Source organism: Pyrgilauda ruficollis, unplaced genomic scaffold (genome assembly GCF_017590135.1).
Source record: "Pyrgilauda ruficollis isolate IOZ18807 unplaced genomic scaffold, ASM1759013v1 scaffold126, whole genome shotgun sequence".
NCBI lineage: Eukaryota > Metazoa > Chordata > Aves > Passeriformes > Passeridae > Pyrgilauda > Pyrgilauda ruficollis.
The window spans coordinates 1,009,625-1,034,743 of record NW_024510988.1 but is presented as its reverse complement, the minus strand read 5'-3'; the positions used below and the strand labels follow the sequence as shown (position 1 = coordinate 1,034,743).

The window sequence follows — 25,119 nt, the reverse complement described above, 5'->3', positions numbered from 1 at the left end:
GGAGCTGCTCTGCCTTTCTGGCACTGGAAATGGTGGTGGAACATTCCCCAGCTGCTGCTCCCTCCTGGCCATCCCACATCCCAGTCACTCTCCAGTGCTTCCTAACAGCAGTGCAGCACAGAGAGCCAATTACAGCTGGAGAAAGCAAGAAATAAAATAAAATGCACTGGAAAATGAAAATATGAGGGAAAAAAGATCTCTGGAAGTCTTGGGAAAGCTGTTGGCGAGCGCATGGAGCAAATTTCTCCAGCCAGAGGAGAGGGTTACGTGGGCTGGTTGTGGCTGTGTGTTGCCCTCCTGGGGGTTATTCCCAAAATAACCCCTCCTGGGGGTTATTCCTGCTGGCAGGAGCCCTGGCTGTGGGGCTGGCACAGGTCAGGGGCTGTGCCCAGGGTCTGTCCCCAGCTGGGGTGCTCGTGGTGGCAGGGAGCATTCAGGATGCTCCTCGTGGTCCCTGCTGGCCTTTAAAGCCTGTGAATAAACCTCAGCTCCAGGTGATTAAGGAAGCTTTTGCTGGTTAATCTGCTTTGGCTCTTGCATCCCCTTTCCGTGCAGCTTCTCCCTGTGCCCTCGTGGCACATCTCTGAGCAGGGAGCCCTGAAAGCCCAGAAAGCAGGCTGGGAATGCTGGGCCTGGCTGTGTGAGGTGTGGGATGTCCACAGGCACTTCCCACCCAGGGAAAACACCTTCCTTCTGGAAAGGAGGGGTTTCCTTCCTTCTGGGGCTGCTGAGGTTTCTTTCCTTCCTCCTGGGGCTGCTGGGGGCTTTGTCGAGCTGCTCCTGCCCTGGCCAGTTGTCAGATGACAAAGTGAACGTGTATTTGTCACGATGGCAATGTCTCCACGTCCTACAGGGCACAGTTTTTGTCACTGCAAAAACGGAGCTGCCCTCAACTGCATTTTGTACTTAAGTTTCAGGAGTTTGTGGTGTCTGTGTTGCTGGGGTGGGTGACATCTCTTTGTCTTGCTGGAGAGGCTGAGGTGGGTGCTGCTGGAGCACTGCTGCTGGTCCAGGGAGCAGCACGGAGCTGTCAAAGGGATGTGCATCTCCCTGAGAAACAGGGCACGTGCTGGCAGCATGGAAAGTTGTCATCTGCTTGCCTCAAATGCTCCTGCAGTGGCTTCAGGGGGGTCCCAGGCTCTGTGCCACGAGCTGTCTCTCCCAGGATGCGTTTTCAGCATCCAGGGGTGAAACGCACCTTACAACTACAAAATGTCATGGGTCCCCACATTGAGTCTGGCAGGCTCAGGTGACACTGGGGCACTGTGGCAGGTCCCAGCAGCAGCACCTGGGCCAGGTGTGCCTCTGTCCCAAGCCCAGCAGCGCGTTCCCCAGCAGAGAATCCCCTCCTTCCCCGGGAAGGTGCCTGGGATGGAAGCGGCGTGTGGCTGGGTGGGTTGGTTTGTTTGGGAAACGTGGGATTCTAGCAAAAGGAAGTGTGTTTTCCTCCAGCACTGTCATGCTACCAACCATCTGCTTTCCTCCACAGTTTTCAGGGAACCGTACACCGTTCGGGTGGAGGACCAAAGGTCGATGCGTGGAAACGTGGCTGTTTTCAAGTGCCTCATCCCCTCCTCAGTGCAGGAATACGTTAGCGTTGTATCCTGGGAGAAAGACACCGTTTCTATCATCCCAGGTAAGAGAGGAGCACCTGTTCTCTTGGAAATCTCACCTGCTTTGCCACGTGGGATATTTGCTGTCGTGGAGGGTCTGGTTTTTGGCTTGTTGTCTGTGTCTTGCTGCCCAGCAAAGGCTTTCATTGGTGATTTTGCAGCTCCAGGCTGGACAGTGCTGCTGCTGAGAGCAGAGGTGAGGTGCCCAGGCTCTCCTGGGTGCTCTGGCCGTGTGTCCCCGGGGTGAGCGATGCTCAGTGTAATTTTGGCAGCACCCATCCTGGTTTCTGCAGGATGTGTTGGGTACCTGGCACTGGCACCTGGACAGCAGGGACAGCACCTGCTCGTGCTGCCCGTGTCTGACTGCTGCACCAGGGCTGGTGTTTGTCTTGTCAGGATGATGCTCCAGTCAAAACTCCACCTCTTCTTGTCAACTTTCACAACTGATTCGACCACGGGGAGAGTAGCTTGGTCAAAATGCCATCACCTCCCTTTTCCCTGTGGTGGAACCTGCTTGGCCTGCCTGTGCCATGTCCCTGCCTCGTGGCCTGGGCCGTGTCCCACTCCGAGCTGTGGGGAAGGGGCTGTGGGAGGGACAGCACCCCTCACCTCTGCGCAGGGACTCTGCAGGGCCAGCTGGTTTCCCCTGGGTATTTCCCTGTGGTTTTTTGGCAGCTGTTCCTGCCTGGCTGTGGCAGGCTCCGGGCACAGCTCCGTGTCCCCGTGTTCCGGGGTGACCTCGTGGCTCCTCCGCGGAGCCGCTATCGACGCACAGCGCGTGCGAGCTGGTAGTGAAGCAATCAATAACTGCTTCCCCCGGGGCATCCAGAGGGAGTTAAAGGATTTTGCCCAAAGTGAGCGCTCTGTGCTTGATATTTGCTCACAGGTCAGAAAGCCCCGGTGCTGCTCCGCGGCTCCACGGGGAGCAGAGGCCTCCAGGAGCGGGGCTGGGGCTGCAGGAGGAGCTGAAGGAGCAAAGTGCTTCACCTGGAGGGGGTGACCCGTTCTCCTGGGGCTCTGGTGGCTCTTGCTGGTGGGCTGTGCCCCCTGAGTGCAGCCAAGGTGCCTGGAGGTGCCTGGGCTGGGCAGGCACCCTTCGGCAGGGGACAGACGGGCACCGTGCCCTTGCCAGGCTGTCTGTGGGTGTGAGAACACGAGGTGGATTCCTGGGAAGGAGGAGCTGGCAGTGCCCATCCCCTGGGGTGCTCCTGGTGTGTTTTGGGCAGTGCAGGTGATGCTCTGCCCGCCGTGGGGTGCTGCCTTTGCTGGGTGGGACACAGGTCCATCACAGGACAGCCTGGGCTGTTTCCTCTGCGGTTTGGGGATCTTTTGCTCTGGGATTCTGGAGGATGGAGCCCGTGTGGCCGGCGGGCTCAGCGGTGTGTTTGCCAACTGAGCATCCCAACCAGATCGTGTGATCCCAACCAGACTCGTTCCCCAGTTTGCTGTGGCAGTGGATTTTTTAATATGATGATTTAATTAGGGTGGAACGATTTTAACATTCTAAAGCAATAATTACCCTAAAGACAGAACATATAAATTGTGTTACAGTGCAGAGTCAACACAAGCAAACATGTTTTGCCGTTGGATTACAAATATAGTATCTGCCTGAAGCTTTTTTTTTTTGTTGTTGCTGGTGTGTTAGAGCTAAAACTGGCTTTGCTGTTACCAAAAATATGTTTTTCCCTGACCTCTGCTGAACCTCTGCATCTGCCCTGATTCTGAGCGAGGAGGATGAGGGGAGGGGAGGGGTGGAGGTGAGGAAGGCTGGGCTGTGGTGCTGAGGCCCCTGCTGGTCACAGCGGAGGGTTCTGCCCGGTGAGAACAGGGTGTGCAAGGACTGCAGCAGCGCACCTGAGCTCTGAGCTGGGCTCACAGCTGCCTCTGGAACTGCTGCTCTCTCCTGACTCCAGCCTGCCAAACCTGCTGCTTTCCCCAAAACTTTGCTCTAGTGCTCCCTGTGGAAGGCTGGGCATCTTCCCAGCAGGGGAGGAGCAGTCCTGACGTGCAGAGCAGGGAAAATCTCCATCCAGACTTCTTGGTGGCACAGAGCTCTTTTTAAGTGACTGTTGTCACTCTAAATGTCTTTTCCCCAACCGAACCAAAACACCTGCAGCTGAGAAACAGGGGCAGAGAGTGCTTCCCCTGGGGCTGCTCTTGTGAACTCAGCCTCTGCCTCCACATGTGGCTGGAGGGAACCTTTTTGAGCTTTCTAGGAAGAAATTCTTCTGTGGCACAGGTTGTCCAGAGCAGCTGTGGCTGCCCCATCCCTGGCAGGGTCCAAAGCCAGCTTGGACAGAGCCTGGGGCAGTGGAAGGTGTCCCTGCCCATGGCAGGAGGAGGAACAAAGTGGACTTTAACGTCTCTTCCAACACAAATTGTTGTTTAATTCTGTGACTGAATCATCGGTTTTTTTTCCTAATTGGGATCACAGGGCTCCCAAACTCTGACATTTTTTCAGCCAGAAGTTGTTGCTCTTTTGGTGGGTGCAGAACCTTGGTGCCTTGCTGGTGAGAGCTGCTGCCTCCCTGCTGGGCTGTGGGTGACGAGTTGTGCTGTTTGGTTAACTTGGCAACGCCGTAACATACCCTGAAATCAAAGATAAACTCTTTATGGCAGGTTATCCCGCACGTAAATCATCATTAGTGCAGCTCATTTTTGTTTAGTGCCCACCTGACTGTGCTGCTGTGTGTTTAGAGAAGTCAAGGGTTGCAGAGAAATTACAGGGCTTTCAAAAACCCATTTGCCTTGCTGGTGCTCACATCAGAATCAATCTTGCCTCGTGTTGCAGCCTTGCCACAGACACAGCCCCGCTGCCAGGCTCTGCTGCTGTGCCTGGGAGGGCAGCAGTGGTGACAGGACAGGGCTGGGGGGACAATCACACCTCAAAGCAGCTGCTCCTGCTGCATCTTGGTGTGTGTTGAGGGGCTGGCCAGCAGCACAGCAGCTGAGCAGAGAGTTTTACACACCCCTCACCCCTCTCCCGTGGAGTGAGAGTGAGAAAATCCTGCTGCAAGCTGCTTTAGAACTCAACGTTGTAAACAGCTTTTCTTTTATTATTTTATTGTTGTTGTGTGTGGCAGTGTGGAGCCCAGGTGTGTGGGCACTCCAGGGGCGCTTGTCCAGCTGCAGTTTGCAAAACCAACACGGGGAGCTACTGGTGACAGCACAAAGTGGGGTTTGGGCCGTTTCAGCCCCTCCCCAGCTGTTGCCAGGTGTGCATTTGGGCACTGCTTGGCTTTTACAACTCCCTGAGCACACACCAAACCATCCCCAGCTGGCTCAGGGGTGTCACTGTGTCCAGCTTTGCCTTGCTGGGCACAAATATCACTTTTCCAGGCTTGTGCCAGGGGGAAAAACAGCTCTGGGGCTGAGGGCAGTGGGGTTTGGAGGCAGTGAGCGTTATCAGCCTGGCAAAGCCCGAGCTGAGCTGTTATTTGCTGCTTCAGTGTTGTGTACTTGATAGGTGGTGTTGGAAAAATTCTAAATAGAGCACTTGTCAAGGTACCAGCGTTTCTAAGGGTGCTGCCTTTGTCAGCAGCCTAATACAAATCCTCTGAGGATGTACTTAGTCACTGGTTATCCACAAAGCCTTTTCTCTGGAAAGCAAAACGTAAAGCTTGCCAGAAGGAAGGAGCTGAAAAAAAAAAAAAAAAACCCAACCAAAATTGAGTTCTGTGAAGTTTTAGACGTGTTTTTGTGTGTGTGTTGTGGGCTGAGCCTTTCAGGAGTTTCCAAAAGATCTCTGCCTGAGTTAATCTGTGGTGCTGCAGCTGTGAGTGTCACTTGGCCTGCGTGGCCCTTTCTGTCCCATCCTCAGATGTCCCCAAGGCTGGGTCTGGGGTCCTGAAACTCCTCAGAGCAGCTCTTTGGTGCTTGGGCAATGAAAGGGCAGCAGCTCCTCACGGTTCCATGCAGTCCATCCCCCCAGAAATGTTCGCTGTCCTCTGCTCACCTGTCCAGGGCTGCACTGTTTTTCTCTGAAATTACAGAAGTGGAACAGCACACAAACACCACTGTAATCCATCCCAGGACGTGGGGAGTCCAGGGACGAGGCATGAGGCTGGATTTCTGGGATTTCTGGGGGTTTTTGGGTTTTCTGGGGTTTCTGGGATTTCTGGGGTTCAGGGATTTCTGGGATTTCTGGACTTCAGGGATTTCTGGGATTTCTGGGATTTCTGGGCTCAGCATTCCCCCTGGGCGGGCGCTGCGTGCCGAGGGGCACGGGAGGGGGGTGACCCTGGACCCGGATAACTCGGCATTGTCCTTGTGTCAATGGGCTCATTCTGGGGGACATCAGGCTCCTGTTCCTGGGGAAAAGCTGGAAGCCGGGACAGAACAAACAGGGCCAGGAAAAGCTGCCCTCGTTCGTGCGTTTGGCTCGCAGAGAGCTCTGGTAGAGGGGACTTGCTGCGGGTCGCTGTTTTGGGTGGGTTTGGCCCCAAAGTGTGATGACCCCGGCTGGTTTAAAGCAGGAGGCTGTGAGCTGGAGCGGGCACGGGGCCACCCCGCTGCCGTGTCCCTGCTGTCCCCTGCCTTGTCCCCTGCTGTCCCCCGGGGCTGAGCGCGGCGCTGGCGGCTGTGACCCGCTCCGGGAGAGGGGGGACCCTGCTCCCTGCGGGTGTGTGCGGGCAGAAACCCCCTCTTGGGCACTCCTCTGGGCACAGGGCTCGGCTTTTCCAGCTGCGTGCTGTGCCCCGTGCCCGGGCAGGGACGGGCAGAGCGGAGCGCGGAGCCGCCGGATGGGATCGGAGCGAGCGGCATCCTGTCCTCGCTTGTCCGCGGGGCCGCAAAACCTCTCCCCCTGCCGGCCCCGAGATCGCCAAAGGTGTCCTGGCTTCTCCCCCACCCCTTGCCACCCTCTCTGGCTGCGACATGTGCCCAGACCTGTTACAGAGGGAAGTAGCTCCAGGCGTTATTCTCACCAAGTGGGGTGAGATTCTGTCTGAAATCATTTCATCCTTCCCCAGAGACTTGGCGTGAATTTTATCTAATCGCCATGGCAACAGATAAAAAAAGGTGTGAGCACATCTCCTTTTGCTGTGATAATTCAGATTTATATATTCAGATCAGATTGGAGTTAGAGATTTTAAAAGGAGCAGATGCAGCAGAAGGTGTGACTGCAAATAATGTGGCGAGAACGTTTGATGATCCTGCCCTTTAAGAGGGGAGAGCGCTTTCCCGCAGGTTTTTTTGGAATATAATTATTCCATCAAATCCACTTTAACAAGGACTCATTATAGCCCTGATAATGCAGAGTCACGTTGGAGACAATCTCCACACGCATGCACACACGGCGCACGCAGGGACCACAACAAGTAAACAGCAGCCTGGGCACAGCCCCGAGCCCAGCGGCCACCCCGCTGTCCCTGCCACCTCCTGCTGCCCCAATCCCGCAGCTCCCAGCCTCGCCAGCCCTGCAGCAGGACCCGGGTGGGGGTTTGGTGGCGCTGAGCTCCGCCTGTCCCAAACCAAAGCTGTTGGCAGCTTCTGCTGTGCTGTGGCAGCGCCTGCGGGAAAGGGGAGCTCTGGCTGAGAGCAGCGAAAGGAATCACACACTCCCGGGATGGTTTGGGCTAGAAGTGACCTCAGAGAGTCTCATCCCATCCCTGCCACGGGCAGGGACACCTCCCACTGTCCCAGGTGGCTCCAAGCCCTGTCCAGCCTGGCCTTGGGCACTGCCAGGACGGGGAGGCACGGCTGCTCTGGGCACCTGTGCCAGGGCCATGCTTTAGGGCACCTCCAGCCACCCTGAGCAGCAGCTGTGCAGCAGGGAAGGGATGAACAGCCAGCAGAGAGAGGGTGGGATGGGTGCCTGAGGGTCTGGAGGTCCCACGGGAGGCAGGCGGGCTGTAAATCTCCTCCTGGAGAGCAGAGGGCAGGAGGAGGGAGAGATCAGCTGGAGGGGATGTGTGGAGGAAGGAACTGCTGATCTCCTGGGTGCCAGCGTGACCCTTTGTGCTGGGATACAGCGCTCCAGTCACACTGGGTGGCACACAGGCTTTCCAGGCAGTGGCCAGGAAGGTGGGGACAAGAGGGAAGTCCCCTGGAGCACCCCACTGGTGGCATGGGGAGAAGGGGAGTGATGCGGGCAGGAGGGGGCTAGGGCTGCTGAGCCTTAGAGGTGTCTGAGCTCCCCTGGAGTCACTCAGGAACTCTTGGAGTGTGCCCTGCACATCCCTGTGAGAGGATCCTGTGCTCTGCACCAGCCTCAGAGAAGGTTGTAGGGCACAGCTCGCAGTGGAGCTGAGCTCTGTAATGAAACCTGGAGCCTCACGTGCCTCGTGCACCTTGCTGAGCCCAGGACCCTCCTGCCTGACCCCAGAGCCGAGCCTGGAGCATCTGAGTCCCTGCTGAATCACAGGGGCCGTGCTCTTGTGTCCCTATTCACGGGGCCCTTGCTAAATTCCAATGCTTTTGTGCATTTTAAAGACCTTCCTGCTGGTGGAGAGCTGAAATCCTCTGGGATGGGAGTTTCTGTAAGGCACTGGAGCAGCCCAAGCTGAGGCTGTGCTCAGCACTCCACGCACTGGCCAGGACAATGTGGGTGCAGGGCACAGGGGGCTGGGGGCTCTGTATGGGGGTGCAACCCACGATCAGCCATGGGCCACCTCCAGCACTCTGCCTGGAGTGCTCTGCAGGCTGCTACCAGCCTGATGGGCTTGGAATGCTCCAAAATCCACATGAAAACCCCAGAAAAGAGTAGAAACACAGAATATGGGGAGCTGGGAGGGACCCATGGAAACCCAGCTCGTTGCTCTGCTCAGGACATCTCTGAGAACATCCCAAAAAACCACCAGAGCCAGCTCAGAGAGATGGGCTTGCTGGCATGTGCAGGTTCTCCAGGCACATGGAGAACACTCCTGTCCTTTTCTACCTCTATTTAAATGTCACCTACGAGGGAGGAGCTGGCTGCTGTCCCGCTGCCCCAGCTCTCCCCCGGGAGCAGAGCCTGCCCGGGCAGTGATTGCTACAGCAAAGCCCAGTGATGTGAGAGCTGCACAGGTCAAAGCTCTTCCCAAACCACATGTCTGTGTGAGCCTGAGCTCCTGCCCCCGGGGCCTGCGAGGGACAGGAGCTGCAGCACGGCTGAAGCCAGCACCTCTCGTGGTGTGCAGCTCACCCCAGAGGGGGCTGGGGGCTCGTGGCCAGGGGAGGGGGTGCTGTGGGTGTGCATCCCCCTCCCCCTGCTGCCCGTGCAGCCGTGCACATCCCCAGATGCAGAAACAATCGCGGTCATTATTCCTGCCATGGTGACAGTGACAGTGGCAGAGATGCCAGCTTCCTCACACAGACGGCTTTATTTCATCTCCTCTGCTTTTCAAAGCCTCTTTCATTTTGTATGAGGAGACAGATGTGAAGGGCTGCAGGCTGATAAATTCTGCTGTCTTATGAAAAGAGAGGGTGGGTTTTTGTTGTGGTTGCAGCTCTTCCTCCCTCCCTCCCTCCCCAGCTCCCTCCCTGCCACCTCTTGCTGTCAGGGCGCTCCCTGCTCCAGGCAGGGGACACTGCCTGGTGTCACCTCTCTGGCACAGGCAGGGCTGAGTCCCCAGGGCTGGGGTTTGGGTGCAGAACATGAGGTTGTGGTGATGAGCACCTGGCTGGAAACAAACCAGCCCCTGCTTGGGAGGCAAGGAGCCCGGGGGTGCAGATGCCCCCCAAAACACCCCACGTGTGGGGTGGGCAGGAGCTGAGCCAGGGCTGAGCCTTCCCAGGGGGTACAGCCCAAACCCTCGTCCTTCCTGGGACAGCTGTGAGGTCAGGGACGGGCTGCTGTGCCCTGTGCCACTGAGGAGCAGCTGTGGGATGGGGAGGGAGCAGCCAGCAGCCCTTTGTGGGGTGCTGGAAGCCTCTGCTCTGCTCCTCTGCCTTCCTTCCTGGAGCAGCGTGGCTCCAGTGGCCGGTGGAACCTGTCCTGGGTGCCACCAGGGGTCCCAGTGCTGCCCCCCTTCCTCCCCTCCTGCTCTGCTGACGATAGTTCAAGTTTAAAAATAAATTGCTCCATCTTTAATTGCGGTTTAAATAACTGCTTCATTTTTATTTAAATGTGGCTCTGCAAGGCTTGGAGAACAATTAGGAGAAAATACAGGGCATTGCTCTGGTGCATGTGTTCAAGCATATAATTAATTTTTTTTATTATACTGATGTTTGCCGAATCTGGAAAAAGATCTTATTGTTCCTCTTGATTCAGTCACGCAGAGGATCTACAAATACACCAGCCATTTCAGGCCTCCATTTCACACGGCGAGGAGCCCTGCTGCTGGCACAGGGGAGGCTCCTCGGGTCCCTGCCCTGCGCTGGGGCAGCCACACAGCCCAGCCCTGGGGGCTGCAGCCCCAGCCAGGGTGGGCTCTGAGCTCTGCAGGGTGCCAGGCTGGTGGGCACAGCCTGGCTCGGGTGCTGGGTGTGCCCTCAGTGCCAGGCTGGTGGGCACAGCCTGGCTCGGGTGCTGGATGTGCCCCCAGTGCCAGCCTGGTGGGCACAGCCTGGCTCGGGTGCTGGATATGCCCTCAATGCCAGCCTGGTGGGCACATCCTGGCTGGGGCTGCTGGATGTGCCCCCACCCCTTCTGATGGGTTTGGGTGCTGTTTCAGAGCCCAGAGCCCGCCCCGGGGCTCTCCCTGTGAGGTTTGCTAATGAGAGGTGTCCAAAGGGAGTCCAGGCTGGGGGATGTGGAGTGAAAGCCCTGCAGGGCTCGGCGTGACCCGGGGGCTCTCCGGGGCGAGCTGGCCTTTCAGGACTGTAAATCTCACTCGCAGGCCATTGGGATCAGGTTCCCAAGTGCCCGACAGTGCTGAAGTGCTTCTGGAAGGGCTGGGAGGGAGCTGCTGTGATCTGGCAGGCTCTAAACTTATCAGTCAAAGGTGCTTTGCTTGGTGACAGAAGCCACTTGTGGTAAACAAGCTGCTGGCCCTTTGGACCCCTGACAATCTTTTAACCATTTATTAAAGCAGCTATGAGCTCTTCTTGGAAATGAAATCTTAATAGCGAGCGTGGCAGAGATTTTTCACAGATGGCAGCACTGCCAAAAGCAGGCATTCAAGAAAACATTCATCAAAAACATTCATTTCTTTCAAAAAGAAATTGACGTTTATAGCGTAGACAAATTTGGGACTCATTTGCTTTGCCTTTCAGTTTCTGGATTTTTAGAGGTCACGTTTTTCTGCACCTTCGAGGGTTAGAAACTGGTGTTATTTTTAACTGGAAACTGAGATTCTCGTGGAACGTGTCACAGGAAATGGGGCACGTGGAGAGGCTGGGGCATGGCAGGGCCTGTACAGCGCTGGGGGATCTGCAGGGCATCACGCAATTGTGGAATATTCTCATTTGGAAGGGTCCCATCGAAGGCCTGCTCCTGCACAGACACCCCAACAATCCCACCCCGGGCCTGTCCAAAGGCCCCTGGAGCTCTGGCAGCCTTGGGGCTGTGACCGTCCTCCCCTGGCTGTGCTCCAGGGGCTCCAGGCTCTGCCCTGACTCTGGATTTTGCATGCAGAGCCTCCCCGGGGTGGGATGGTGCCCAGCTGGTGATGGAGAGCATGGCAGGGCCCAGTGGGAGCTGCATCCCTGGCATGGAGAGGCAGGGAGCCTCCACATGCCCTGGAGAGCATCTCTGGACCCCACCCCACCCGGGAAGGACGGGTCTGCCCTCCCTCCTTAAAAAGCCCAAAATTCCCTTAAGAGGGAGCAATTCATTCGCAGCTCATCTCCATTTCATCTGAAGGCTGCACCACGCTGGGTTTCAGCCTTGTTATGTTTTCTCTTGAGCAATACCTTTTATTTCTGCAGTGCTTAATATTCCTTCCCAGAGCCTCCGTTGCCTGTTCTGGGTCTTTCCACCGAAAGCAGCTTTAAAACTGTAATTTCTCGTGGCTGAGCATGTCACTACCAGCTGGGTCCTCTTTGCTTGAGTGCTGTCGCCCCTCCCCATCCTCCCCGTGCCCGCTCTTCCCTCCGTGCCAGGCATCCCTAGTGAGGGGTACCCTTCACAGGCAGGCCCAGCTCCAGGAGAAGTGGTTTCTCTCACTCAAACCAGCCTGGTGCTTGGAGCTTGGCACTGCCAGGGGCTGTAAACGCTGTCACAGGGCTGGGGAAGCAAATGGTGGTGCAGGCACGGAAACCATCCCTGTGCTGGTCAAGGGGAAGGGTGGGATGTGTTCCCCCATCCCTGGGGAGTAAGGGGAAGGACAGGTCTGTGCTTCCCCATCCCTGGGGAGTAAGGCGAAGGACAGGTCTGTGTTTTCCCATCCCTGGGGAGTTTTGGTGGTGGCTGAGGTGCAAACCCCATGCTGGTCGTGGCTTGGCACTCACCAGATCCTGCTCCAGCCCCCAGCTGATGGCTTGGAGCTGCTGCTCCCCACAAACCCTTCACAGCGGGGAGGAGCAGCGTGCTGCAGGCAGCAGGAGCCGGGGCCAGCTCTGGGGGTGCCCCTGCTGTGCCATTTCGTGTCCCCGTGACTCTCAGCTGGGCTGTGCCTGCAGCCCCGTGGCTGAGGTTTCACAGGCACCTCCCGAGCTGTTTCTGCAGCTTGTTTCACACCCGGGAGCCAAGCTGGGCCTCGCTGCCAGCAGCAGGGCTCGGGAAGCACCTCCTGGCAATCAGGTGCCCGGCTCTGGGTGCCCAGCTGGGATTTCCCCCTGCCAGGTGAGGTTCGAGCCACGCTGCTCCTGGCAGGGAGGGATTGCTGCCGTGCCCAGGTGAACTCTCTCTGCACCTTGGGCCACGTCCGCGTGCTCAGCGCTGCTCCCTGCTCTGCCGTGTAACCCATCCCACGTCCTGGCACGAGCCGGTGTTTGGGCAGGAGCTGTGGGTCCTGCAAACACTGGGCGTACGGCACGCGCCCGGCCGCGTCAGGAATTAACGTCATCTCCGTGATCTCTCTTGGCAGAGCTCTGGCATAACCTGTCGTGTCTTATCTGGGAATTGCCCGTGAGTTGTAGTTAACTGCAGCCTGGCTCTGGGGTGAGCCAGGTCTGGGCTCTTCCAGGGCTCTGGGTGTCCAAACTCAGGGCTCTGGTTTGCAGCTGCGCAAGCTGGAAATCTGGTGGGGAATGTCCTGCCTGAGGCTGGGGAAGGGAAGGGTATGGACCACACCCTGTGTGCCCCCACGGAGCATCGTTTCTGCCTCAGCTCTGCAGATCTGCTGGTCTCATTTCCCGAAGCTGTTAGAAACACACACGTGTTTCTCTTTCCTGCAGAGTTCTTTGGAGATTACATTTTTGTTCTAGTCAGGAGCAGATTTAACCAAATGCCCATCTTGCAATGCCAGGTTCTATGAAATGGGAATGGCTGAGCTCCTTCTTTATTTATCCATATATACACAATGCCCAAAACAAGCTAAAAATGATGAATTGTGGCTAATGCTGCTGCGTGATGGAGATAAGACCGTAATTATTTGTTTGGGCAGCTTAAATCAACACCAAAAGCCTGATGGAAAACAAAGTGATAATTGGAATGTCTTTGTGTGGGTCTCATGGGCTGTGTGACCAAGCGTGAACTTGCAGCAGGGGCTGGGTGAGTTTTGCATTGGTGCACAGTTAGAGCGGGGCACCGTGGAGTCACGCTTCATGTGCCACCATCTGAGCATGCCAGGGCTGTGCCAAGGGACACACACACTCTGGGCTCCTCTCTGGCAGGGTTTAGCACCTCTGTGCCTCCTTGTTTTGGCAGTTTGATCTTATTTAGGAGCGTTATTAGTGCTGCAGGTAGGAGTGCAGCACATCCTGCCTGCTCCAGAGCAGGGTCTGGATCTCCCTCAAAAGCCCAGCCTTATTAGGAGACAAGATGGGTGGGTTGAGCTCCAGCTGCACCTGAACCATGGCAGGGGCTGTAAATTTTTGCGTTCATTAGGTTTGTTTTGCCTGGGTTTAATTAACTGATCGATGAAAGCCGATGGAGCTCTGACCTCTCCTGCAGCTGCCGTAAATCAGCCCTGGCCGTGCTGGGGTGGGATCTGTGCATGGTCCCAGCTCCTGAGCTGTGCTGTCCCACGCTCACAGCTGGAATGGCCGGGGTGAGGGCCAGCACAGCCCACAGGGACACCTTCCACTGTCCCAGGCTGCTCCAAGCCCGTCCAGCCTGGCCTTGGGCACTCCCAGGGATGGGGCAGCCACAGCTGCTCACACCTGCCGTGCCGGGACCTCCCCACCCTCACAGAGAAGGATTTCCTCTGCCTGTTTTCTTTTCCTGGTGACCCTGGGGACAGATCATCTCCTTGGGAGGGAGATTTGGAAGCCCCAGCCCCAGTTCTGTTCTGTCCAGCCCAGCCTGGCCTCTCCAGCTTCCTCACGCTCGTGTTCAGCTCGTTCCTTTTGGATCCTCTCTCCTTGGCTCAAACGCCAGCGAGCTGAGCCACGCTGAGCAGAGATGGTACCAGTGCTCCAGGGGTCATCCAGGGTGGTTTCCACTTGGAACTGGGGGACAGTGGGACCCTGAGACATGTCCCTATTGTTAGACCCCTCCTCACCACTGTCCCTCTGCCAGGGCCACCTCAGCCTGCCCTTCAGGGATTTCCTTCCCCTCTAAACCCAGAGGTTCACCACCCGTGCCCTGGGCCTTTCTCCTTTCTCAGAAATATTTTGCCAAAATCCAGAAAAATTGAACTATTTTGTCCTTAGAGTTATTTCCTTTTGATCCCAGTTTCCATTACAATAACTTTTTGCTGAACAAAGTGTTGGACAGAGAGACACTGAGGGTCAGATCAGAGTGTCCGTGCTGGATCACTGAGGAGGAGGAGGAGGAGGAAGAGCTTCTGCATCTTGCATTACCTCCGTGTATTTATATTTCAGTGTAAAGGGGGAAAAACGCACTTATTATTGAATGATGCACTTTTTTATCTTCTTTATGGCTTCTAATGCTATAGCTGGTTTTTTCAAACCACTAAAAGCACAAGCATTAAAGCAATTTTCCAGAGTAATATAGCAAGAGGTCTGCAGCAGCTCTGCAACATTTGATAATAGTTGCCATCTTCAGCTGAAGATAATGATGTTAACAAATGTAATGGGAGTAATGAGTGGAGATTCAAAAAAGCAGCTTTTGTTTAATTTTTTTGTAATGCAAATGAGTTGGGGAATAAAGAAGGAGAGCAGAAAATAATGAAAACTTCGTTGGAAATGAGTCTTAATCCTTGCAACCCAGCGCTGGAGGGTAGGAGGGAAGGAGAGGGATGGAAGTTGTGGATCCTCTTTACCTGGAAGTGTTGGACAGGGCTTGGAGCACCCTGGTCTAGTGGAAGGTGTCTCTGCCCAGGGCAGGGGGTGGAACTGGAGGATTTTTAAGGTCCTTTTTAACCTGAACCAGTCTCTGAGTCCCTGGGGGTGGCTGGGCTCTGTGTCAGAGGGGAATAATAAATGTGCTGTCCTGGCAGGGCTGGCTCAGGTGAGCAGAAGGAATCAGCCATGCACCAGGCTTTGCTCTGGTCTCACCTCTGGCACACAGATGGGGCTGCCCAGGGAGGTTTGGAGGATTTTTAAGGTCCTTTTTAACCCAAACCAGTCTCTGAGTCCCTGGGAGTGGCTGGGCTCTGTGTCAGAAGGGAATAAGGTGAAATGTGCTGTCCTGGCAGTGGAGGATTTTTAAGGTCCTTTTTAACCTGAACCAGTCTCTGAGTCCCTGGGGGTGGCTGGGCTCTGTGTCAGAGGGGAATAATAAATGTGCTGTCCTGGCAGGGCTGGCTCAGGTGAGCAGGAGGAATCAGCCACGCGCCAGGCTTTGCTCTGGTCTCACCTCTGGCACACGGATGGGGCTGCCCAGGGAGGTTTGGAGTCCCCATCCCTGGAGGTGTCCAGGGAAGGACTGGATGTGGCACTCGGTGGGTGGCAAGGGGAGGATGGGGCACAGTTGGACTCGATGATCTCAGAGGGCTTTCCCAGCCTCAGTGATCCTGGGATTCTGACTCCACAGCCCAGCTCCTCGCAGCCTGGGCCTGGGGCTAGCATTTCTCCTGGCTCAGCAGCTTTCAAGCAAAGCAAAGCTGCCTTCCTCTCCCTCCTGGGAGGCTGGAAACCCTCTGCTTCCTGCTCCTGCAGCACCTTCCACTTCAGAATGATGCCAGCTGAGCTCAACCTTGTGACAGCCCAGCGACTCCCTCTCCCCCTCAGAAGAAGTGGATTTGCTTTATTTAGATTGACTCCCAGCCCAAGTGATAGGTATGAGGCTGGCAAATGAGCATCCTTGTGATGAGGACTGGCACTTATGCATGTGCAGAAGATTCAGGTCTGTCAGCTTGTGTCAGCTCGCCTTCTATGGAGTGTTTAATCTCCTCACCCTTGGCCAAGAAATGCATTAAGAGATCTGCAGCGAGTGGGAGCTCGGCGAGGGAGGGACGCTGCTGCCTGCCCCGCTCCCGGGGCACCCGGCAGTGACCGGGATGGGGCAGCGGGAGGAGCACCAGCCAAACCAGCCTGCGGGAGAGCTGGGGGCAGCTGGAACCTGCGGGGAATTGGAGGAAACACCTCCTCTTCCTCCCCTCAGGGTGGTTTCAGGGGTGTAAGTTGGGTGCAGGAGCGGGGGCTGCCCCGTGCGCGCGCTCAGGCCGTGCCATGGTGCTGGAGGCTGGGCTGGCCCGTGCCAGCGAGCAGATGGTGGGCACGGCTGTGTGAGTGTCCTTGGGCACGGGGAGCATCGTCCCCAGCCCGGGGGGATGGCGTCTGTCCCCTCTCCACGCTGCCACAGCTGCGTGGGTGGTGGGGACCCGCTCCGGGCGTCGCCGCGGGACAGCGGAGCGCGGTCGGGTGGAATTTGGGGTGACTGTGGGGCTCCCCTCCTGCCCGGGGGCCCTTTGGCACGGTGCCCTGCCCAGCATCGCCTCTCCCTGTGCTCTGAGCAGCATCACCAGTCCAGCTGGGGTGGCACCTCGGGGACACCGTGTCACTCCCTGCCACGTGCCAGGTGTCGCTGGGGACCCTCGGTGGCAGCGCTGGCTGGGTCACAGTGAGGATGGAGGGACGTGGCTGAGCCCAACTCAGGGGGCAGCCATGCCATAAAACAAGAGACTTTCCCACTTTTCTCATTTTCCTGGTTTTTGGTTGGTTTTGGTTTGTTTTTTTTTTTTTTGGGGGGGGGGGTTTTTTTGGTTTTTTTTTTTGTTTTTTTTGTTTTTTTTTTTTGTTTTGTTTTGTTTTTTGGAAGGGTGAAGATGTGAGTTATCGCATCTGGCTTTGCAATTTACAGCTTTTAATTAATCTGAAATTTCGACATTGAGTTTTACGATGAACAGAGGCATCTCTGCAAGCTGGGGAGGAACCTTAACGATGATGCGAGATGAATCTGCAGGATGAGATATCAGTGCCATAAACAGGGCTATATAAAACAGAATTGTGAAGTAAAAAATGCTGAGATATCAAGGCAATGATCTACAAATGAGATTTCTTTTTGGAGCCCTTCCCTGTTTCAAGAGTGTTCCTTTCCTGTCAGCATTTGTCAGCCGTCCTTTGGTTGTTCCAGCACCTACTGGTGATGGGTGGACACTCAGCCCATCACCAGAGGAGGCCAAGGGAGGAGTGAGGATGGTCTGGCATGGCTTGGGTGAGGTGCTCCAGCCTGGAGAAGCATCCAGCTGGAACATCCTGGTGTTTTGGGCCAGTCAAGGTGTCGGTGGCTGTGACACTTTGCTGTTCTTTCTTGGCACAAAGGGCCAGAATCGCTCTTGCTCTCCTGTCCTGGATGCAGGAGCTGTGCTGGGTCTGCATGGGCAGTGCCCACCTGGTGTCTCTGGCTTGCTTGGGCTTGCCTCCCTCCCAGTTTAACTTCCTGCAGCTTTCTGAGTGGTGCTTTATCCTGTGGTTTCCTTCTCCAGCCACCTAAAGCCTGGAAAATTGCAATAATGAAGGGTAATGATATGGTATGGGGAGCAGGCCTCCATTTGGAGTCTCTCAGAGTTGGATAAACAGGAAGCATTTGTTTACAAATATTTCCTTGTGAACGAGTGAGGGGGAGAGCAAGCTCCTTTTGTCTCTGACAGACACATCCTTTCATTCCCTGAGCTTGCTCCCTGCTCCTTCAGCTGGGCTGAATCCCTCAGCAGTGGGATGGGAGGTTTCTTATCCCACCCCGAAGTGCAGACCCCAATGCCAGCAGACCCCCTGGTGGCAGTGAAGGTCCCTCCAGGTGTCCCTCCCCCCCGGTGGCTCCTCGGGAACCATTCTTGGGTCCTTGTGGCGTGAAAATCCCCTTGGAGGTGCAGGCGAGGGGCAAGCCGGGAATTTGCTTTTAACATCAATATTCAGAAATAGTGTGTGTGAATAATTGATGGTCCTGCGAGCTGGGGCTTGTCTGTCTGTCACAGCAAAGCAGAGGTGACAGAGTGACAGCCTGGGGTGGGGGGGACTCCCGTCCCTCCTGGGGCACCACCAGAGTGGCTGCACAGGCTGGGATTTGCCTGGGTCTTGGCAAAGACTGCTGGGCTGCCGTGGCTGTGTTGGTGTGAGTGGGACCCCAGCGTGGGACAGGGACAGGGACAGGGACAGGGTTGTCCTGTCCTCCAGCCTGGCCCATGGCACTTCCAGCAGCTCCTCCAGCTGCTCTCCAGGTCCTGCTGTGCTGCGGTGGCTGAGCCACCCATCTGAACGTTTTAGGTGAAAAATAATCTGTCAGCAGGATTTGCCTGACCTTAAATTAGCTCTCACAAGAAGAGCTTAACCCTCATTGCTGGGTTAGTGTCTTCTCCCTCCCCAAGTCCACCTGGCTGCGTGCTGCTGTCCCCTCTCTGGTTTAATGTCAGTTCTTACTCTTTCTTTGGGGCATCCTTTGTCTCTAACGTGATTCCCCGGTTCTGTTCTGAGCTCAGACTGCCACGTTTGCCGTGAACCACTGGCAATTAGACCAGAATAGCTGTCTCCCTAACGATGCCGTGCTGTGCAGCATCGCTGCGGCGCCTGCCGCAGCAGGGACGCCGTGCCCGGGAAATTTGGGTGCTGCAGGGCTGGGTTCTGCACGAGTGCTGCTCCACGTGGTGGCCCTGGCACGGCCACTGTGGCGTTGGAGGCAGTCTGGGCCGTGCAAGGGCTGTGCTGCTGGGGCAGGTGGCTGTGCCTGCCCCTGAGCAGGTGGAACAGGCAGGTCACTCTTGGGACTTCGCCTCCCGCCAGCAAAGCCTCGCAGTTCCTCTTCAAAGCCTCCAGCACTCAGTGCGCGGAGCAGGGGGGAAGAACAGACTTCCCCCAGCCAGAACGGCAAAGGAAAGGCAGAGCCAGAGCCTTTAGAGCCGGAACCCTGAGTGGGAGGGAGGAGCAGGGCTGAGCTCCCGCCGCTGCCTCTGAGCCGCTCTACAAAGCAGCTCCCAGCTTGGCGAGTAAGATACAGCGAGAGGTTCGCGAGTTGTGACCTCAGCAAATGTATTAGACGGGAGAAAAGAGCTTTTTTCCTTCCCCCTGTTCTGGTGTCAGCGTAGCCGTGGCTTTTAAACCACATTATACAGGCTTGTCATCCAAGATAAAATGTTATTAAGATAAAATGCTACACAGGGAGCAGTAGGGGACTTCCCACTGCCGTATTTCAGCGCTGCCGTAGGACTGCGCTCCGCCGCTGGCACCGAGCCGTCGCCTGGAGCTGGGGCTGCCGGGGACAGAGCAGGACGGGGATGTGGCGTCCCCCATGTGTCCCCAGGCCGGTGGGCACGGGGAGGTGCTCCCCAGAGTGTGCCACTGTGCCCGAGCATCGCCCTCCATCCCCGGCGGGCAGCCTGGCGAGGGGGAGGCGAAGGCATCAGGGCCGCGGCCTGCGCGGAGCTGACAGCGAGCATGTGGGCGGCCGAGGGGCCTTCCCGGGGCCGCTCCTTCACGGGTCAGGGCACTCGCAGGCTGCCTCCCTCTCCTCGGGCCCCTGTGCCGTGTGCCCCCACAGCCCCGCTCGCACCGGCTTTGTGCGCTGCCACCGCCGCCCTCCTGCCCACAACCCCACGGTCCCCACCACAGGCAGTGCACTTGCTGTTCTGTGTCCCCACACCGCTGTCCTGTGTCCCCACACCACTGTTGTGTGTTCCCACACCACTGTTGTGTGTTCCCACACCACTGTCATGTGTCTCCACACCACTGTCCTGTGTCCCCACCCCACTATCCTGTGTCCCCACACCACTGTCATGTGTCCCAACCCCACTATCCTGTGTCCCCACCCCACTATCATGTCCCCATGGCACACCGCTGTTGTCTGTCCCCACGCCGCTGCGGTACCTCCATCCCCTGCTCAGTGCTGGCACAGGCTCTTTAGCCTCGCTGACAGCCCGTCGATAATATTAATGTACTCCAGCCTCTGTTAATGTCCGTGCAAAGTCTCCTCCTGCCCTTTGCCATCACTTTTCCATCAGCAGACGTTTGTGTGGCGCGGCGGTGACATTAATCTGCTGAGCCGTGCTGGCACTGGCAGCGCGAGTGGCTCTGGAGCGCAGGTGCAGAATTTTTGGGGAGCTTTCCTGGCCGATCCAGCAGTAACAGAAATGTTTGGCTGAATCCTTTACAAGGACTTGAAAAGAGTGGTGGTGTGCGCCGTGCTCCTCAGCAGCTACAAAGGAGAGGGCAGGGGCATCTCACCTGGGGCAGGTGTGTGATCTGCAGGCAGAGCACACACCTCAGCATGGAGAGGGAAGAGCTGCCTGACCTGACACCGAGGCAGAACAGAGAGAGGGAAGAAAGGGGAGAGGAGTGAGCTGTAGCTACAAGGCTGGGTAATCCCTTGGTTGAGCCCAGCGAGTGCTGCAGCTGGAACATGAACTTGTCCTGGGCATGTTCAGCTTGTAAGAGGGATGAATGTAAAAGCAATGCTGTTAGCTGCCTTATTAAAGGCTCGGGTCTGAGTCAATACGCACGTGTCCCAGGTGGCTCAGGGCTGTAATTCCTAAAGCTTCACACTTCTCTGCCAGCACCGTGTGCTTGGAGGTTCTCCCTGTCAGTAAAACCCTCCCATCTCTTTTGCATCCCATGTGTGGGGACAGGACTGACCTGGGGCTGGAGAGAGGCTGAGAAACCCCCCTGAGCTGCCAGCACGTCTGGCCCTTGCCCCGAGACTCACCCCAGCCCCAGGTGCTGCTGGAGGTGGCAGTGCCAGCTGCCCTGTGTTGTCACACCTGGTGAGACATCTCGAGGTCCTGCCGGCAGTGCCGGTGTCATTTCCAGCAGCGCTCCCTCCTGCTCTGCCCGTGGGTGTGAAACGGGGCTGGGACTCGTGCTCCTGACCCTGCTACGTGGCACCCGTTGGACGGTGGCCACACACAGGTGCCACAACCTCTGGCCATGCCAGGGCTCCTGGCGCTGCTGGAGTGCGTGTGTTCGGACGTGTAGGGCTGAGTGTCTGAGCATCTGCTGTGTCTGCTCTGCTGAGCAAAGGTGTGCAGGCAGCAGGAGACAGCCCCTGCTGGTACAGCTATTTTCCCACCCTGTGCAGCATCTCTCTGCCTCCCCGAGTGCCAGCCTGAGCAGGGACCCACGCAGGACCTGTGCTCGTGCTGCCAGGGAGGTCCCCAGACAAGGAGTCCCAGGGCTGTCACAGTCTGGCTGTTTTCCACACTGCTCTTCCCTCTCCTGTCCTCTCCCACCCCATTCCTCCACACACTGGCACAGGTTGCCCGGAGCAGCTGTGGCTGCCCCATCTCAGGAATTGTTCTAGGCCAGGTGGGACAGGGCTTGGAGCACCTCGAAGTGGAAGGTGCTCCTGCCCATGGCAGAACTGGATGATATTTAAGGTCCAAACCATTCTGGGGTGATTCTGTGATGCTCTGTGTGGGTCTGCTCCATCTCTCTGAGCCCTGGAGACCCGACGCTGAGGTCTGGAGGGGACAGATGAGCCTTGTCCTGGGACATGTTGCCCCATTAATACCTCTGGGCACTCACAGTGCAGGCAGTCAGCACCAGACACGCCATTCTCCTCAGTAATGGGATTTGGTTTTAACCCAGGGACATCCCTTAAAGCCAATGAAAACCTGTGCTGGTGGAGATGCTTCCTTCTCAGCATCCTGTGCTTGTCCTTGTGCCCGATTTACACGTGGGTGCCAAAGCCCTGCACCCCAGAGCCCCTGCACTGGAGCTCTGGGGCTGCCGGGGCAGCTGGGGCGGATGCAGCCTGATGGCTCTTAGGGCTGATTGCACACAGGCACAGCTGGTGCCAGGGAGCTGAACAATAAAGTAGCCACTCTGGGCTGATTGGGCTAATCCGTGCTGCAGACCAGGGCCTGTTTTCATTAGTTTTCCTCGATCAAATTAGATTGCCAGACGACAGATCCTATTAAAGCGGGGGAGACCTCCAGCACGGCGTGTCCTGCTGGTCCTGGGACGCCGGCCATCGCTGGCACCTGGGAAGGAGGAGGCTGCTGGGGATGCTGACAGTGCAGCTCCTGGGCACAGGGATGCCTTTGCCCTTGTCCTGGTAGTGCAGGGGGACTGTCACTGGAGGGCACATGGCTCTGACGCTGCCTGGCACCACAGCTCAGCCCTGTGTCCTTCAGGAGAGAGCTGTCCTCTCTCACAGGTGCACCGCTCCCCACATCCCTCTTTTCCAGCACCCGCACCGAGCTGGCTCCTGGCCTGTGTTAATTTAATTTTGTTTTAACTCTGATCCTTGCAGGCAGGGCAGGCCCAGCTGTGAGCTCTGGCACGGGGCTGCTGTGCTGTGTGCCCCAAACAGCAGATTGCACTGCCCCTAATCCTCTGGGACCAGCACTGGGGGCCGACCCAAGACACGAGTAATGGGATTTGGGCCTCCTTGGGGCAGAGTTCCCAGCAGAGGTGACTGATTGCCCTATTGATGGCCTGCTATTGATTAGCCTTACTCTGAGACAGTCCAGCTCCAGCCTGCCCATAACCCATCAGTAATTACTTCATCCTGCCCTGAAATCCGTGGCCACAAAAAGATGTTTGTGGGGCAGGGGGCACAGCTGTACTGACAAGAGCATGGCAGTGCCACCAGGCTTTGCCAAGAGCCACTGGCAGCTTTTCCTGGCCTTTGAGATGGGGTGGATCAGGCTCAATGTCTTTGGAAAGGGTTGGGCTCAACGGGAAAAATCTTGGTTGTGAGGGACCTCCTGTCCCTGTGAACCAGCTCCACGCCATGGCCCTACAGGTGTGGAGGGTCTGGGAGTGGCTGGTTTGGGATGTGAGCTTCTGGAACCCGATAGCTTTGACTTTGAAACTAATTCCTTGCCAGTGCTCAGGATGGAGTTTATTTTATGCAGCCAACGTTTCTTCTCCTTGATTGAAGAAAGAGGCAGGGCTGGGGCGGGCCGGGGTTCCCAGCAAGCATAATTAATAGCAATTTGCTGCCCTGCTTATCGATTGGCTGTGGAGTTACCTCTTCCAGGAGGATTTCCACTGTTACCTTCCCCAGCACGCCGGGTAGTTCTGTGTAGGAATAAATGTTTCAGTTGCCCTATAAATAATGGAGCGAGTAAAGATGTTGTGTAAGCGGCGCTCTGGGTTTTGCCAGGAGGGACGCAGTTTGTTGTGAGGGTTTTTTGCTTTGTTTTGTTGTGGGATTTTCCGTGCTTGTGTTTTACCTTTTTCTCTCCCCATTTTTTTTTTCTTTTTTATCCCGGAGTCCAACACAGGAAGCTTCACAGGGGGGGGACTTGAGGGAAGAGGAGGAGATGAAGCAGTGGAAACGAAGGGAATTCTTGTGGGTGTACCGTGCAGAGGTGTGAGAGCCCTGGTGGGGCTGGGGAGCACCCTGTGCAGCCTGGAGCAGCTGGGCTCCCAGGGGAGGTGTGCCTGGCCGCAGGGAATGGCCAGGGATTCAGGGAATATCAGCTTTACTCTCTGCAAGTGTAAAAGCTGTAAAGCTGTGTTTTAATCGTGGATTTAAGGAAGGAGTGGAGGCAGCAGGTCTGGAGCTTGTGAGCCCACGGCTTGTGTAGAAGTCCAAGCTTCCAGACTGATTCCCAAACCCTGGCATGCTGAGGTCCCCACTCTCCCTGTGCCCAGGTGCAGGGCTGGCTTTGGCACCTCCGGGCTGGCACCGTGTGATTCTGGGTCCTTTTGTTCTGCTTTAACACAGCTCAGGAGCAGTAATGAGGCAGAGCATGCCCTGCAGGGCTGATGTGTGTGCCCTGTTTGGGATGGGGCAGCCAAAGGCACCCGAGTGCCCTGAGCTCAGCGCTGGTGTGAGCAGCAGCTGCTTTGCAGGAGTCCAGGGAAACTGGGGAGGGGGTCTTCATCTGCTGTGCCTGAGGACAGCCAGCAAGCTGCACCTGAGGTTTGATTTCTAATTCACCCGCATCTCTCTTTCTCCTGGTCTGCCAGCAGTGATGGACACTCCTGGGTGCCACAGGGGGTCACACTGGCAGCCTGTGGTGCCAGCCTGCCTTCCAGGGGCTGAGCAGGGCTGGTTCTCTGCCCGTGGTGTCTGGGCTGGCCCATCCAGCACTTTGTGCTGCTCTGAGCAGCATCCACACAGGGCAAAGTGCTGCTGGGCAGGAGCTGGCTGGGGGCAAAGGATGCTCAGGGCAGCTGGGGAACCGCGGGTCTCAAAGGAAACCCAGCTGGACGGGAGGGCTCCCAGCAGCTCCCGCTGCTCCTCCTCCTCTTCCCGGGGCCAGCAGGCTCTCCTCCCCTCTCCTGGGGGCCAGCAGCTTTGCAGACCACCCGGCAGCCCCACGTTCAGCAGGAGAGTGGATTAGGAAGGGGCTTTACTCCTCTGGAAGATGAGTGCTTTTAAGCACTCGTGTGTTGTTGTGTGTCCTGCTGAGAAGAAGCCAAATGTTCCGACAGCTGGCCAGACCCTGGATCAGGGGGACTTGAGCTGTAGGTGTTGCAAACAAGGTTTTAATTGATTTATCTGGACACACGACTTTTAATTTTATGGTGGAGTTAAGAGCTTTGCCCCAAATCAGGGGGAAGGGGAGAGAAATGAGCTGATGCAGTGTGTCTGCATTCAGGGTTTGTGGGGCACTGTGCATGGCAGGAATGCCCCAAATCCCCTGCTCATCTGGGGTTTCCACTCTGCTTCAAAGTGGAGCTGAGAAGCCTAAAAGGACCTGGGAGAGCTGGTGGCACCTGGATGCAGAGGGCACGGAGATGGCAGCGCTCCCTCCCTCCTTCCCCCCCGATTCTGCTCCGAAGTGCTGCGGAGAGGAGGGGAAGCACGGAGGGGACCTTCTCCAGAGCCAGGAACACTTCCCAGCTCTCCGCCCGCCCGGGAGCCCACGGATGTGGGGAGATCATTTTGCTTGACAAGTGCCACGACCCCGGAGCCTCCCGCTCCCTGCTGCCCTTCCTGAAATGCCCGGGGAGGGAGAGCTGTGTCACCTGGGCATCCCCTGGCAGCGTGCCGGGCTTTTCCCAGTGCCCGTGCTGGGCTTTTCCCGGTGCCCGTGCCGGGCTTTTCCCAGTGCCTGTGCCGGGCTTTTCCCAGTGTCCCTGCCGGGCTTTTCCCAGTGCCCGTGCCGGGCTTTTCCCAGTGCCTGTGCCGGGCTTTTCCCAGTGCCCGTGCCCGGCTTTTCCCAGTGCCCGTGCCCGGCTTTTCCCAGTGTCCCTGCCGGGCTTTTCCCAATACCTGTGCCGGGCTTTTCCCAGTGCCCGTGCCCGG

At 56.9% G+C, this 25,119-nt stretch overlaps 1 protein-coding gene across 1 annotated transcript in view; it reads left to right on the top strand.

The window, feature by feature from the left end:
* DSCAML1 (DS cell adhesion molecule like 1) overlaps window positions 1-25,119 on the top strand; it is a 93,630-nt gene that overhangs the window by 9,327 nt on the left and 59,184 nt on the right. The window contains exon 3 of the mRNA XM_041458136.1: window positions 1,490-1,636. Within this exon, the coding sequence (XP_041314070.1) occupies window positions 1,490-1,636 (147 nt within the window). The remainder of the gene's footprint in view (window positions 1-1,489; window positions 1,637-25,119) is intronic.